This window comes from Dipodomys merriami, unplaced genomic scaffold (assembly GCF_024711535.1).
Source record: "Dipodomys merriami isolate MVZ:Mamm:240054 unplaced genomic scaffold, mDipMer1.0.p SCAF_28, whole genome shotgun sequence".
Classification (NCBI taxonomy): Eukaryota; Metazoa; Chordata; class Mammalia; order Rodentia; family Heteromyidae; genus Dipodomys; species Dipodomys merriami.
This window is the reverse complement of record NW_027204270.1, coordinates 12,767,737-12,783,924: the sequence shown is the minus strand read 5'-3', so window position 1 is coordinate 12,783,924 and position 16,188 is coordinate 12,767,737. Positions and strand designations below refer to the sequence as shown.

General features: G+C 46.8%; 1 protein-coding gene and 1 long non-coding RNA gene across 6 annotated transcripts; one reads left to right on the top strand and one right to left on the bottom strand.

The window, feature by feature from the left end:
* Window positions 1-164: 164 nt before the first annotated feature.
* Window positions 165-2,046, bottom strand: LOC138838281 (uncharacterized). The gene is made up of 3 exons (XR_011375578.1): window positions 1,633-2,046; window positions 1,293-1,418; window positions 165-751 (listed from the first exon to the last, which is right to left on the bottom strand). It is a non-coding gene; the product is annotated as an uncharacterized lncRNA (long non-coding RNA).
* Window positions 934-15,203, top strand: Mtfr1l (mitochondrial fission regulator 1 like). Of its 5 annotated transcripts, none has more exons than XM_070037598.1 (7): window positions 934-1,003; window positions 4,173-4,307; window positions 4,709-4,813; window positions 8,152-8,261; window positions 8,467-8,678; window positions 10,014-10,332; window positions 14,211-15,203. In XM_070037598.1, exons 2-7 carry the CDS (start codon window positions 4,284-4,286, stop codon window positions 14,314-14,316), a joined length of 876 nt encoding a protein of 291 aa, XP_069893699.1. In that variant the 5' UTR covers window positions 934-1,003; window positions 4,173-4,283; the 3' UTR covers window positions 14,317-15,203. The 5 variants fall into 5 exon arrangements, with proteins under 5 accessions (XP_069893699.1, XP_069893696.1, XP_069893701.1 ...); XM_070037595.1 differs by lacking the exon at window positions 934-1,003 and adding an exon at window positions 1,634-1,715; XM_070037600.1 differs by lacking the exon at window positions 934-1,003 and adding an exon at window positions 1,634-1,715 and having other exon boundaries at window positions 10,123-10,332; window positions 14,211-14,300.
* Window positions 15,204-16,188: the final 985 nt, after the last annotated feature.

The following is a 16,188-nucleotide window of genomic DNA, read 5'->3' as shown; positions in this document are numbered from 1 at the left end:
GACCACTGCAGGGTCAAACCAGCCTTTCCCTCCTCGGACCAATCAATCATTGATTGGTCTGGAGAGGTAAAGAACATGCCCAGGCTGAGTTTACTCCCGGCAGGGATCTGAGTAGGGTGTGCAAACAGCATGGGCAGGCACAAGGATTTGCATAATCTGCCATTGCCCAGCACAGGAAGGTAACGACTGAGGGACATTCTGCCATCCTAGAAAGGGTAGACCTGGAAATCAACCATGGCTGGGATGGATGACCTGCCCTCCAAGTCTCTGGCCAGGGGCAGTTACTTGACTTGTGGCAGCCATTGCAAACCAAAACAGTCCAGTGCAAAATGAAAGTGCAATGAAATGCTTTTGTCAAGGCCAGGTATGATGGTGTGTGCCTATAATCACAGCTATTCAGGAAGATTGTAGAAACAAAACAAAGAAAGAAAAAGCCGGGAGTTTGGCTCAAGTGGAAGATCACTTGTCTAGCAAGCTCTGGGTTCAAATCCTTATGCTGCTCACCAAAGAGAAATGATAGTGAGGGTTTGGGCAGGGATAGGCAGTGTATATGACGGTGGTTCCCAAGATTATAACTAAGCCGAAAATGTTCCATCACTTAGTACTTTTACTGGACCTTGTCTATGCTTTGATGTTTAGACGGACAATACCATTGTGTTGCAGTTGCTATATTCAGTACAGAAATATGCTGGAAAGCTGGAACAATGGGTTCTACCACATCATCTAGGTCTGCATCCAAGAGATGATGTTCCTGTAACAATGGAATCAACCAAAAGCATGTTTCTCAATGGACCCCCTAACACCAAGTGATACCATAACTGGTTTCAAGAGGGCCACAGCAGAGCAGGGGAGCAGTCTGGGGTTGTTCTGGGCGTGGGGCCCATTGTGACTGCACAGGCTGTTCACCCACGCAGCCAGCCTGCGCTTGGCACATGGGGAGTCCAAGTTCTGAGACCGAGGAACTACAGCCAGAGCCAGCAGAGCCAGAGCCAGGCAAAGCCAGGTAGGAAGGCAGAGGAACCTGCCTCAGGTCCCAGATGCCAGAGATAAGGACAGTGAAGGTTTGAGCACTAGAGTGAGCCTGTGAGCCTGAAGAACAGTGCCATTAATCTAATCGACACACTGAATAGCTCTAATTGACACACTGTGGAGGTGTGAGAGAGACTGGCAGACACAGTAGGGGCAAAGATAGAAGCAAGCCACAAAGCACTGGAGGTCAGGAGTCAAAAGCGAGAGGCCCTCTGCCCATTAAAAAACAAAAAAAGTTATTTACTTTTTCTTTGCTTATTTACCTATTGGCCATACTGGGGACTGAACTCGGGGCTTTGGGCTCACCAGGAAGATGCTCTACTACTATTGAGCCCCTAATTCTAGCCCGCTACTGCTCATTCTTGCTAGATTTTTCCAGAACGCCTTGGCTGCGAAAATGGAACAGAGAAGCGAGCGAGGGTAAGGTAGGGGCGGTAAGCGCTGGCCAGCGGGCTCCTGGGGGCGGGGCTCAGCCCCGGCGTGGGCCCCGCCCCCTGGAGGGTCGCCCCGCCCACGGGGCCGCCACGCCCCGCCTCCTCCCGAGCCCTCGCTTTGTGGCGCAGCTGCAAGAGATCGCTTCCGGGGTTGTGGGGGGCGGATTACCGGAAGTGAGGGCGCTCGAGGCCGGGCCGTCCGCGGTGGTGGTGGGAGGGGCCGGGAGGTGAGTCCGGGAGCCGGAGTCTGAGGTGAGGAGAATGTGGAGATCGCTCGTCCCGCCGGCCGTAAACCGAACCCCGCGGCTCCTGCTCCGCGCGCGTTCCCGCCGGGGCTGCTGCTGTCCGCCTGGCTCGGCCGGAGGGGAACCGAGTGCTGCCCGGAGGGGCGGCTGCAGTCCAGCGCCCCGCGCTCGCCCGCGCCGAGCGGGTCCGGTCTGCTCGCCCCTGCCGCGGCCCCGGGGCCTCGGCCCGTGGGTCCCAGGGCCGCGGGGCGGGCGGCGAGGACCGACCTTGGCCCGGCGGGGAGGCGGGGGACGGGCCGCCGCTGGAGCCCCGGCGGAGCGGCGCGGGAGGCCGGCAAAGTTGGGCGCCGCGCGGCGAGGCCTGGCTGTGGGGCGGCGGCCGCGGGGCAGGCGGCCGGCGCGGGCGCGCGGGGCGGGGCGGGGCCTCGCGGCCAGGGCTGCTCGCGCACGGAGGTCTCGGGGCCGGCGGCCCGGCCCGGCCTCGCGCAGGTCGGCCCCAGCGCTTCCCGCTTGGAGCCGTCAGGCGCCGAGCGCCGCGCCAGGCGCGCTGGGGGCCGGTGGCGGGACCGCGCGGCCCGGGGAACGGGCCCCCAGCAGTCCGGGGTTTATCCTGTTGGTCGTGTCAGGCGGCCTCGGCCAGGGGCAGGGTCTGGCCGAGGATCCGCGGTGCTGTGATGGAATGTCCCCGGCTGTGCATCCGGAGGTGAGGAGTGGCTGCGGGACTAACGGGAAGCGCAGCAGCCCTGCTCTGCGAACCTGCGCGGGCACGGGCAGTCCGCTCGGAGCCCAGTCCGCTCGGAGCCCGGCACACACGGCGCACACACGGGTACTGTGACTTAAAGGAAAAGAAAAAAAAAGGCTTGAAGGGAAGTGTGAAAACGGAGTCCAAGTTGGAGGCAGCAGAATTGGACAGACGAGGGCCTTTAGTGCCAACTCCAGGACGAACTATCTAAGGAAGTCTCCAAAATGAGCTGCCTTCACTCCTGACCATCTCCTGTTCAGACCAGGTTCAGTTCTCCATGACACCCCCAGACCTCACCACATTTGCAGCCTTAGGATATTCTTTTTTTTTTTTTTTTTTTTGTCGGTCGTGGGGCTTGAACTCTGGGCCTGGGCGCTGTCCCTCAGCTCTTCAGCTGAAGGCGAGCGCTTTACCACTTGAGCTACAGCGTGGTTTTTTCTGGTGGTTTATTGGAGATAGTTTCACGATCTCTTCTGCCCGGGCTGGCTTTGAACCGCGATCCCCAGATCTCAGCCTCCTGAGTAGCTAGGATTACAGGCGTGAGCCACCAGCGCCCGGCTCCTTAGGATATTCTTGCCTGCCCTGGTCCTGCTGTGCTGGACCTGTGCTGGTGCTGCCCCTCCCTTCCCGGCCCCTCACAACTCACTGGCCACCTGCCTAATATATCTCTTTAAGGAGCGATAATGAGCCTTCCTCAGAATATGTTCAGGCCTTGCCTTTCTGCTGGATTGCGAATTCTTGAGAGCATGCTCGGCATAGGGCCTGGCAGTAGTGGCTGTTACTGGTATTTGATGGACAAGAAGAATCTGTGAGTTCACCAATTCCATTTGTTCACCATGTAAGGTGAAGAAAGCAGTCAAAAATGGTGGCACTTGTGTCATGCTTTAAAATTCATTTAGTACCTTAAAAATTCTTTATTTCAGTAGCTTTTAGCCTCAAGTGGCAGCTTTTGTTTCCTTTTTGTTCTTGGTGGTACTGAGGCTTTAGTTTTTAGGGCTTGGGCACTGTCACTGAGCCTCAGTGCTCAAGGCTAATGTCCTACCACTTAAGCCACTGCCACTTCCAGCTTTTTCTGTTTATGTAGTACTGAAGTATCAAACCCAGGGCTTCATGTATGCTAGGCAAGCACTGTACCACTATGTCATATTCCCAGCCCTGTTTCCTTTTTACAGATACAGAAACCAACATTCAGAAAGATTAAATGACTCGCCTTCTAGTCAGTCAGAAATTTTGGCTGGGGTATATGGGTCAGTAGTGGAGTGTTTCTTAATATACTTGAAACCTTGAGTTCAGTCTCTTCTCTCCCCCACTCCTAGAAAAAAGGAAGTTGTCTCTTTCCCCTGTAGCTCAGTTAGATTAGCACAGGCTGGCTGTTGCTCCTCTACACCTTGCTGATCAACACAGGCTAGCTTTCATATCTTCAAGCACTCAGCTTGGATGGTACCTTCGTTTGGCTCTCACCAGCTTTGTAGTTATCAAATGGTTCTGTCTGTATCGTTGGAAGCTTTTACGGTGCAAGAAGGTTCCCTGGGTTGGTTAATTTTTCTCAGCAAGTCTGGAACACAACTTTTAGGGGTCTGGATTTGGCAAAGGCAACCTCTTCGGCTGGTGTTCTCTCCTTGCAGACATCAGAGGTCTTGGTTTTAATTATGGCTGTCAGGGCTTGTTTTGTGGTGCTTGTGTGGCAGCCATTGAATTCCCACTGCGGGGATTGTTTCACAGGAAAGAAAATCTGATTTTCCTCAACATGGCCTGATATGAAGAAGTTACACCTCCCACCTCCTCAAGCTGCCAAGTGTCTGCCTTGTCTTTCAAGTGCAAGAGCTGGCTGAAATGTCGGCGATGGAAACCAATGTGGTAAGAGGTTTTCCTGAGATGGGGGCTGGGAAAGGTGAAGGCCCAGTGTTCACTGAGCCTGCTGAAATCTATGAGACTCCAATTAATTCTTCATTTCACTTGGAGCCCTAGAACTGGATCACCCACCTCCTATCCTAGTGATCTTGGGAATAGGAAAAGGGGAGACATCCCTCCTCTGGGCTCTCCCACCATTTACTGCCTTATTAGCAGCAGGTTTCCCTTTGGGTGCTGGTCAAAAGCTAGTAACCAGAGACCCTGCCCTTACCCATAATGGAGACTTGACTCACTCCCAGGTGGTGCCTCATCCCTAAGAGTAGAGAATTCAGGCTCCTTGCTAGAGAGGAGAGGCTAGGGACCATGGCTGGACTGTCACCAATGTTGTGACTGACTGTCTGCTCTAGACTATCCCAATCTGGCAGAACAAGCCTCATGGGGCTGCTCGAAGTGTTGTGAGAAGAATTGGGACCAATCTACCCCTGAAGCCGTGTCCCCGGGCATCCTTTGAGGTAAGTGTGCCTCAAGAGCAGTAAAGGCTCCGAGATGGGAGCGCAGGGCTGCTTTGTGCTCCACACCTCTTGGCATTTGCTAATGCAGCCTGCTTTCCTGTTCTTTTCATTTTGTAAGGAATATTTACTATGTGTTTACAACCTTCCTGACTACCCACAAACAGATGACAATGGACTTCCAATTTGTTCATAAATAATCTTACATCTTACCTTCTTTGTTGCCTCTGATATCTCAAGATTTCGTAAGGCATCAGCAACGTCGTTAACCAGAGCAAGTCACAGATCTTTGAGGAACCAAACCTTTTAGATTATGTCTGTGCTCTGAAGTGTTTTTCTACAACCTGGCAAGTTCCCACATAGGAGACTAAATGCTGTGACTGGAGTGGATCTCTGTTTTTCTCAACAGACCTATGATTGGCCACTTTTGAATGTTTCTCTGAGGCCTCAAGTCTCCAGCTCTTCCTTCAGGTCAAATATTGTCACTTCTTTACTGGGCTAATTCAGTCTTATCTGTGTCTAGGGAGCCATTAGCATCCACTCTCTAGCAGAGTCCTGCCTGACCTAGGTCATCTCTGAGACTCTTTTCTGCAATAGAGAGCCTAGTAGGCCCAGAGGCCTCCATCCAGGAACACGGGGCAAGGCATCAACTCCAGGCTAGATGGTTTAAGGTGTGAGTTGAGAAGCTGAGACAATTATTTCTGCTTTGTATCCACAAAGAAGAGACAGAAATACACACATGAAAGGACACGAGCCCAGAGAGAGAGAGAAATTTCAGGATTAGTATTAGAGTCAGCTGCAGGGTTGGAACAGTGTGAGTAGAAGCCATCTAATGACTCAGATTGCCAATTATCCAGTCACCAATACAGTTCAACAGGATGCGGTCTTAGGTGCCTCAGAAGCATGAGGAATTGGGGGTGTGACTATGGAGGTTGCCCTAACATCTGTGTCCTGTCCAGTCTATTGGCCAGGTAGATGCTACTAGGCAAACAAGGACACAGGCTCTGAAAAATAGAAGTAGATGTGATAGCATTAGCCATAGCAGCTTACATTACTTGAGTATATACTATTGTCAGGCACTGTGCTAAGCACCTACCTTTGTAAATCCATTTAATTTTCCAAGAACATTCAAAGCAAGTTGAAAGTAAATTGAAGCTTCCTCTGAATGGCCCATTTTAGCAGTGGTTTCTGAGATCAGAGAAAAGTATTCTATGTGAACTTGGAATATCACTTCTGGGAGAGTCTCAGGTTCCTTGTTAAAAATAGGAGCTGTCTGGGCACTGGTTACTCACACTTGTAATCCTACCTACTCAGGAGGCTGAGATCTGGGGATTGCACCTAGGCAGGAAATCAATGAAGCTCTTATCTCCAGTTAACCAGCAAAAAGCTGGAAGTGGAGGTATGATTCAAGTGGTAGAACACCAACCTTGAACAAAAAAGCCAAGAAAGTGTAAGAACCTGAGTTTAAGCCCAGCACCACAGCCTAAGTAAATAAAATTAGAAACAATCAACCCAGACCCACTTACCCATTTGTAGCAGAAACATTTGCACTTGTGTTCAGTGTTTTATAATTCCCAGATTTTGGCTGTAAATTAAATTTTCTTAAATATGTAAGGAAATCTTAATTTTAAACATTTAACCATTAAATTATTAAGAGTAAAGAAAAAGTTAACTAGTTGTGACACAACATGAATGTCTTGGTATAGTTTTTCTAGATTTCTTTTTTATTTTGTTTTAATCACAGCAATCATATGATTGAATTCTAATGTTTCTTTTGACATGGTATTACTTAACTCAGTCTCTGTTTCTTGGTGGTTATCCATTTGAGTTGAGAGGCTAGTTCAAGAAATCCTAACATAAGCTGGCTTTGTATAATTTATCATTTCTACTTATTTAAATCTGAATATTCAAACTACCAGATTTGTCTAAAACAATAGTCCTATAATATAGGACCTATGAATCCCAATTAGCTGTTACGTTGTCTTCAGCACGAAACAACAAAGACCCAAGTTCATAGAACTCATAAATGTTATAGACTGTGATAGACAAACTGCTCCAGGAAAGTTAGAATGTGTTTATGACTTTAACTGAGCATCACTATCCCACAATACTGTGAAATTTGGGAAATTATGTAATCACTTAATCACAATTAAAAAAAAAACAAAGACCCAATTATCTATAAAAGTGTAAAGACTTAGCCAGGAGAAGTTTCCCATAAATATAACAAGTTGTTAGCTGGGCGCTGGTGGCTCACGTCTGTAATCCTAGCTACTCAGGAGATTGAGATCTGAGGATCGCGGTTCAAAGACAGCCCGGGCAGGAAAGACTGAGATTCCAATCTCCAATAAACCACCAGAAAAACCAGAAGTGGCGCTGTAGCTCAAGTGGTAGAGCGCTCGCCTTGAACTGAAGAGCTGAGGGACAGCGCCCAGGCCCAGAGTTCAAGCCCCACAACCGACCAAAAAAATAAAAACAAGTTGTTGATGATCTCATACCCACATTTTCACAAGAGAATGAGATGGTTCTAAACAGTAGCTACGTCTACAAAAAGATGCTGGGTATAGTGATACATATCTGTAATCTCAGCACTTGGGAAATAAGAGGTAGAATGAGGCCAGCCTAGATTACATAGATTCTGTCTCAAAAAATTTTTAAATTAGGGTGGGGGAGGGGGGAGGCTGGGAAGGGAGGTGAAGGGTAAACAAAGGAGGAGGCTGCAATGCTTGGTAAGAAATGTATGCATTATCCTGCCCATGTAATTGTAGCCCCTCTGTACAGTATGTTCTCCAATAATATAAAATAAAATTATAAAAAAATTTTTTTAAATTAAAAACTCAATGCCTCCTATAAAATCTTATTTATCGAAATGAATTCCAAGGTTTCTTTTTGTCTTGTTCATTCATTTTTCTGTCTTTGCAGGGAGGTGGGGATTAAGGAGGGACAAAGGGTAAAGATATGCAGTAGTGGTACTCAATAGACACTATGTTGAACATAAACTATACAACTTATGGCCAGGTACAAGAGAGAAAAACTGGGAGAGTGAAGGAAGGGATGACATTGTCCAAAAAGAAATGTACTCATTATGAAACGTCCTCTGTACGTCACCTTTATAATAGTAATTTCAAAAAAATTTAAAAACTCAGGCTGGTCTCACTGAAAACTAAACTGTAATCCCACCCTCTTGTTTCTGGCTTCTTATTCGAGCTCTTTCCAACCAAGAACTTTGTACCCATTCTAGGAAGCCTTCCTGACACCCATTGTGCACCAGTTACCCTACTAGCTTTGTGACTGGCTTATTATGTCAGGTTGCTGTTTGCTGTTAAATTTTGCTTTCCCCACAGACCCTGCCCAGTATCTCTGACCTGTGTTTGAGAGATGTGCCCCCAGTCCCTACTTTGGCTGATATTGCCTGGATTGCTGCAGATGAAGAGGAAACGTATGCCCGTGTCAGGTAGCTGAGGCAATAGCTAGCCTGCTAGGAAACAGGGACCTTCTTCCTGGAAGTATCAAGCATCAGGGAGGGTTTTTGTGAGAGGCTATGGGCAACAGAACAAGTGCTATGGGTTCAACAGCAAAGCAGAATTTGTGGAGTAAAAGGATTTTAGGAGGGAGATACTGGCCAGTTGTCATGGACATATTTGTCTTTCCTGGTCCAGGAGTGATACACGTCCCCTGAGACACACCTGGAAGCCTAGCCCTCTGATTGTTATGCAGCGCAACGCCTCGGTGCCCAACCTGCGTGGATCTGAGGAGAGACTCCTGGCCCTGAAGAAGCCAGCATTGCCAGCCCTAAGCCGCAGCACTGAGCTGCAGGATGAGCTGAGCCACCTGCGCAGCCAGATTGCCAAGATAGTGGCAGCCGATGCAGGTAGAATTCCTTGACAAGGAGCTACAGTATCTGTCCTTTTCTCTTAGAGTCTGGGCAGGAAAGGGGTAAGGAAAACGGTGATTCGGGGGAATCAGGCCCAGGGCAAAGGGGTTGTCCTGAGGCTGGCTAGTCTGTAGTGTCCTGGAGATGACTTCCACCAGTCATTCTAGGCTAAACAGTTTGATTAGGAATAAAAACATACAACCTTCCAAGCAGATACCCTCTTAGCCACAAAATCACATATCCTATGAGTCTACAGAAGCTTTGCTTTTCAATATAATACGCATTCCTCATCCTTGTCCTTTCATCTAGAGTGGCCCCTGCCCCTAAGGCAGGACCACTGAGAAAGAATGAGCCTGTCTTAACCAGAGGCTTAGACACTCAGCAGGATTGAAGATGCTCCATGGTCCAAAGCAAAGACAGTTTCAAAACCTTGTCAGCTCGCAGAGCAGCACATAAAAATCATAATGTTCCCTTTGAATTCTTCACATATTCATCTGGGAGAAGCTTTATGGAGCAATTACACTTAAATTTTCCATTCATTTCTTGCCTTCTTTTTTGTCATCCAAAAGACAAGCAAAGTGTTTCCTAGAAACTTAGAAATTTGCTTGCCTAGCAAGTGCAATGTCCTGGGTTCAATCCCCAGTACCAAAAGAAAAGGAACTTTGAAATTGAGGAAATTTTCTCCGTTAAAAATTTGGAGGGGGGCGGGGGTGGGGAAGGAATTGGACCAGGGCTAGGAAGGTGGCTCAGTGGTAAAGTACTTGCCTTGCATGCATGAGGCCCTGGGTTCGATTCCTAAGCACCACATAAGCAGGAAAAGCCAGAAGTGGTAGTATGGCTCAAGTGGTAGAGCGCTAGCCTTGAGCTGAAGAGCTGAGGGACAGCGCCCAGCCAGAGTTCAGGCCCCACGACAAAAAAAAAAGGACTGATCACACTAGCTCACAGCGATTTAGAGCAGAGTCAAATCACTATCCCTGTTAGAGACAAGGACCAGGACAAGGACAGGCCTTGCCTGCCGTTGCTTCAGTTTAGACAGGGTTGTTGCTCCACAGTCCATCATGGAAAGGAAACTTTTAGAAACCATGATTTTATGGGATAGGTTTTCTGCCCTCCTGAATACTGTTAAAGCCCCAGTACATGTCCCTCTTCCTTGCCCCTGAGTGGGAAAGATGGTGGAGAGTACCTTCCACTAGCTTACAGTATCACCCTGGGCGCTCAGAATACCATGGGTCAGTTTAGGAGAATGTTTTTTAGGCATTACCTGTGGGGAGAACATATCACTGCTATATTGTAGCCCCAATGTCCATCCATACCTCTTGTTTTCTCTTTCAGCTTCGGCTTCATTAACGCCAGATTTCTTATCTCCAGGAAGTTCAAATGTCTCTTCTCCCCTACCTTGTTTTGGATCCTCATTCCACTCTACAACTTCCTTTGTCATTAGTGACATCACCGAGGAGACTGAGGCAGAGATCCCTGAGCTTCCATCAGTCCCCCTTTGTTCTGCCAGCCCTGAATGTTGTAAACCAGAACACAAAGCTACCTGTAGCTCATCTGAAGAGGATGACTGCCTCTCTTTGTCCAAAGCCAGCAGCTTTGCAGACATGATGGGTATTCTGAAGGACTTTCATCGGATAAAACAGAGCCAAGATCTGTAAGTATTTGATAAGGAGTTTTGGTGTTCAGATTGTCCTTGCTCAATGATCTAATACAACATACTTCTTCTCTCTTAAGTTCTCAGTAGTAGCCACGTTACTTCATTCACAAAGATTGCTAACTTCCTGATTACTAGTACCTAGGGCCAAGTTTGGGAAAATAGCAATACTTTACATTTGTTAAGTCATCCCAGCCAAATGGGGCTTTTACACGTAAGGGTCATCTAATCCAATTTCTGTCTGTAAGTGACTTAACTACTCCAGTTTTTTAACTTTTAGGGCCAGTATCTCCATACCCTGTGCTTCCAGTTAGAGACTTGTATGACATGTTTCAGTACCTCAAATTGGTAAACTTTTTTTTGTTGTAAGATTTTCATGAAGTTGATTTTGGCTTTAAAATCTGTGGTCTGGGGCTGGGAATGTGGCCTAGTGGTAGAGTGCTTGCCTAGCATGCACGAAGCCCTGGGTTCAATTCCTTAGTACACACAGAAAAAGCCAAAGTTCTGCTGTGAGTGCTAGCATTGAGCTGAAGAGTTCAGGGACAGCGTACAGGCTGAGTTCAAGCCCTACGACTGACTCTTCCCCCACCCCCCACCCCCCACCCAAAATAATCTGTGGTCTGTAATGCAAAACCTTAATTTGAAAACAAGGCTTTTGGGATTCATAGTCAGAAACCCATCAGAACTGCTCAGATTTGGTTTAAAAAAAGAAAAACAACTAAATGTACCAAAGTATATCCTCAAGGACTGGAGCTCTCCCTGATTTTATTTTATTTTATTTATTTATTTATTTAGGGTCCGGTCGTGGGGCCTAAACTTTGGGCCTGGGTGCTTTTCCTCAGCTCTTCAGCTCAAGGCTAGCACTCTACCACTTGAGCCACAGCACCACTTCTGGCTTTTTTGTTTTTGCTTATGTGGTGCTGAGGAATTGAACCCAGGGCCTCATGCATGCAAGGCAAGCACTCTACCACTGAGCCACCTTCCCAGCCCTCTACCTGATTTTAATATAAGGGAATTTGGGAGGCCTGGAACTAAAGCAAGTCCACCTTATACCTCTCTAGACAAACATTACTGAGAGAATTGCCACGTTACATAGCTTTTCCCAGGTCTGGTCTGAGCAGCTGCCTAGCTCACCAGAGGAGCTTGTTCAACTGCAGGTTTCTGGGCACTTCGGTCTGGGGTCTAAACATTGATGGCTAGTGTCTGAGGAGCACGGCTATATGTGGAAATGCAAGGGAGGAAGGTCTTTCTTGTGAGCTGATGAAACTGCCCTTTGAGGAAGTTTACTCATTTTATACAACCATCTTTTTGTTTATCGGATCCCTTTCTGTTCCTGTTTCCCCCTGAAAACTAGATATGGTTGACTCCCCCACTGCTTTCTGGTAGTGGTCCTCTTTTAGAGGAGTCACTCTTACCTTACTTACCTGGCCCATGCCTAGCTAGTCAGAATGAACCATAGTGCTTTGACTTCTCACATTCCCAAACTCAGCTATTACTTCATTTTTATTGGTCACAGTGCTTTATAGATTGACACTTAAATTTCTTAAGTATGACACTTAAATTTCTTAAGTATGTCTTGACCCAAACTAGACCCAAGACAGTTACTGCCAACACCCTCTCCCATTTATATCCTTGGAGCTTGTAATTGGAGGAGCTTGGTCTATGGCTAGAAAATGTAGAGCACAGGAAATACTTTTTTATTTTCTAGGATTAATATTAAGTTTGACCTTTCTGTACCACCTAAACAGTAAAACATCTTTGTGAAGATGTGTTTGTCTTTTTTTTTCTTTTTTTTTTTGCCGGTCCTAGGGTTGGAACTTGGGGCCCGAGCACTGGCCCTGAGCTTTTGCTCAAGGTTAGCAGTCTACTGCTTGAGCCACAGTGCCACTTCTGGCTTTTTAATGTGGTACTGATGAATCAAACCGAGGGCTTCATGCATGATAGGCAAACACTGTACCATTAAGCCACATTCCCAGCCCTGTGTATGTCTTAAGTTCAGGGTATCTAAGACCCTTTAACATATCTCAGATAATTGGAGTCCACCCCAATCTCCAGTGGTTTTGTTCCCAGTGTCTTGCAGTTTTTTGTGCTGGTACTGGGGCTTGAGCCCAGGGCTTAATACACTTGCTTGGCTTTCTCACTTACAGCTAATGCTTGAGCTACTTAATTCCAACTGTGTGTGTATGTGTCTGTGTGTGTGTGTATGTGTGCGCGCGCGCGCACACATGTGTAAATGCACATGTGTAAACCAATCCTAAGGCTTGAACTATGGCCCTAGGTGCTTTCCCTGAGCTTTTGTGCACAAGGCTAACACTCCAGCTTTTTTTGGTTGAGAAGAGACCTATTTTTAACCTTTGATTGAGTGGGTGGTGCACACCTTTTACCCATTTGGAACTGAGTTGGGAGGATCCCAGTTTTAGACCAGCCTGGGTAGGAGAGTTAACTAGATTGTCTCCACAGAGGGAAAATGGATATAGTAGTTCATATCTGTGATCCCAGCAACAACAGGTAGCCTAAACTAAGCTCAGGCACATGAAAAGCAAGATCCTATCCACAAATAACCAGCAGTGGCTAGAAGTGTGTAGCTCATGTAGTATAAGTTTTGCCTGGCAAGCACAAAGTCCCAAGTGCAAACCCTAGCACTATCCAAAAGATAAAATAACCAGCAGAGAAAAACAAAGCTGAAGACATGATTCAAGAAGCAATGCGGGGGGGGGGGGGGGGGGGGACTGGGAAGGGATGGGAAGGGGAAATAAAGGAGGTGGCAGCAACAATGCTTGATAAGAAATGTACTCATTATCTTGCTCATGTAATTGTAACCCCTCTGTATGGTATTTTCACAATAAAAAAAAAAAAAAAAAAGCAGCAGCAGCAATAGGCCAAGCAAGGGCAAGGCCCTGATGAGTTCAAACCCCAGTACTTTAAGGGGGGGAAAAAAAAAGAGCAGGGGTGGGGTGAGGGGACAATCCTGAGAAAGCACACTGTTTTTAGTGCATCTTTTCCCCAGAACCAGGAAGGGTCAGGTTATTCAGGACAGTCATCAGTCACTTCCCGTGCAGACTTGCTTGCAAAGGTGGGTGCCAGCAGAATCCTAGATCAGGAGGCCAACCCCAGCAAATTAATGGCCCTTTACTTTGCCTGCACTGTATAGCTATCTCAATAAATGGTAAATATGTAGCCAGGCCCTAGTGGCTCATGCCTGTAATCCCAGCTACTCAGAAGGCTGAGATCTGAGAATTGTGGTTCAAAGCCAGCCCAGGCAGGAAGTCTGTGAGTCTCTTATCTCCAATTAACCACCAGAAAACCAGAAGTGGAGTTGTGGCTCAAAATGGAAGAGTGCTAGCCTTGAGCAAAAAGAGCTCAGAGACTGTGCCCAAGCCCCAAGTTTAAGCCCCACAACTGATTTTAAAAAAAGAAATAGTGTATACATTCTAGTTAGAAGATGAGATCTAGAACCAGCTAGCTTGGTTTGAACTCAATTTGACTTGCTTAGTGACTAGTGACTCTGGGCAAATTACCTTCTGTGCTTGCTTCTAATAGCGAAGGGGGACTTGTAATAGCAATTACTTCACAAGATTATTATGTAGGGCTGGGAAGGTGGCTCAGTGGTAGAGTACTTGCCTTGCATGCATGAGGCTCTGGGTTCGATTCCTCAGCACCACATAAGCAGAAAAGGACGGAAGCTGCGCTGTGGCTCAAGTAGTGGAGCGCTAGCCTTGAGCTGAAGAGCTGAGGGACAGCGCCCAGGCCCAGAATTCAGGCCCCACAACTAACCAAAATAAAAAATTATTGTGTACACTCAGTGACATATACAGACATAGAGCACTGTCCAGATAGAGCAAGTACTTCCTAAATACAGGCTATGGTTGTCTCTCCAGGTCTCGAAGTTTAATGAAGGAGGAAGACCCTGCCGTGCTTATCTCTGAGGTCCTGAGGAGGAAATTTGCTCTGAAAGAAGAAGATATCAGTAGAAAAGGAAACTGACAGTATCCTGCTCTGCAAAACTCAGTCTAATGCTCCTGGAATTCCTTCAATAGCTGCCTTCCTCATTGCAGAGGATTCTGCCTCTCAGAAATCTTCTGCAACAGTCTTGCTGACAAGCTAGAATTTGGACTGAAAGAGAAGAGTTGGATTATGTGTGTTTCATACTCCAACCTTAGCAGAGCTAGGTTTGAACTGAGACATTTTTCAGGTAATTGTGGAGGGTAGAGTGTGTATGTTTAAGGGGCGAAGTCAAAGTTTCTTGCTTTTCCTTGCCCCTGTGTGAAAACAGGTCCTAAATGAATGACTTTACTTCACTGCATTAGATCCAATAAGTGTCTGGACAGACCCTTGCACAGCTGTCACTCACTCTCAGCCGCTTCTTTGCAGCAGAGTAGGGCTGAGGAGAAGGGGCTCTAAGTCTGTGTACATGTTCACAGGACAGGGATGACCTAATGCTGCTCCTTCATCAATTTACACCAATGCCCCAAAATTACCCTTTCCCTGTCTAGATGTAGAGGTCAGGCCATTGGACCAGCCAATAATTGGGCTACAGCTTGGAGGTCTGGAATATTTTTTTCTTAAACATATTTTATAATGCTATACAACCAAATCAACCCTCCAAGGCCCTGGGCCCTCATCACTTCTACTGATTGGAAACTATTCCATGGACTTTAGCTTAAGTCTAGTAGGAAAAGGGAAATGGGGAAGGAACAAGCATTCCATCCCTCTTCAGGCCCTGGATTGACAGTTCCCTTGGGTTGGGCTAAGGTTTGGACCTACTGCATCATGCATGACTTAGTTGCCCTTGGGGCCCTTTCTCTATGGTATGTATACTATGTGTGCTTGGGTTGAAGCACAACTGACATTAAATGAAGGACTTAGAGAAATAGTGCTTCCTTTTTTTTTTTGTTTTGTTTTTTGTTTTTTTTTTGGTGGGGGAAAAAGGGAGGTCAATCCTTGAGTTGTGAACACCCAGTATCCATTTAGGGGTGGGAGATTCCCATTGTTTGAAGATATATGAAACTCTTACACAGGACCTTATACAGTCCTGCCCTGTCCTTTCCAAAGATGTTGTGTCCTGGCAGTTACATGTGATAACATGCAGGTTTGCCCTCTAGAAGTTGGTCAAGTGTCAGGTACCACACCTGCAATCTGAGAAACTGTCACCTGGTGGGTGATCACAGGCTAATAAATTAGACTTCTCAATCAGATTGGATACAGAGCAATGGCAGAGCATATATTATTAAAAAGTTGCTTTTTGTATGATTTTTTTTTTTTGGCAGAACTGGGGTTTGCAAGGCAAGTGCTCTACCACTTGAGCCATGCCTCCACTCCAAAAGCTACCTTTTCAAAAATAAAATTGGTAATGTTTTAATTACCCCATAAGGCACTTTGCAGACATTAACTTGGATTCATAGATTTATAAAAGGGATCCCCTCCTACCTGTGGGGGAGGAGTAATACAGTTATATCAAGATTGTTTTAAGGCTCAGGCTTTTTAGGGAGAGATATTTAAATAAAGTACCTAACAGTGAAATGTACAGTTACCACATAAATAAAATAACAAAAGAATAAGACCATCACTATTCTCCCTCTCAATGTCCTCTTGACCCCTACTGAACATCTAGGTTGGAGATTTACCTTCTCTTTCAAAATGGAATCAAAAATAATAATGTTCCAAGCTTGGGGTGAGTGAGCAAAATTAGCACCAGAGATGAAAAGAACCACATGTACGCAAAGCAAGGACCCCAGTGAGCATCTGAAAGGCAGAGGTAGTGCTGAGCAGACTGAACAGCAGGCTCTTGGGTAGAAAGATCTGTTCCCTACCCTCCCTCCTCAGTGCTCACAGCCTCATTTGGAAATCACCCGCCTT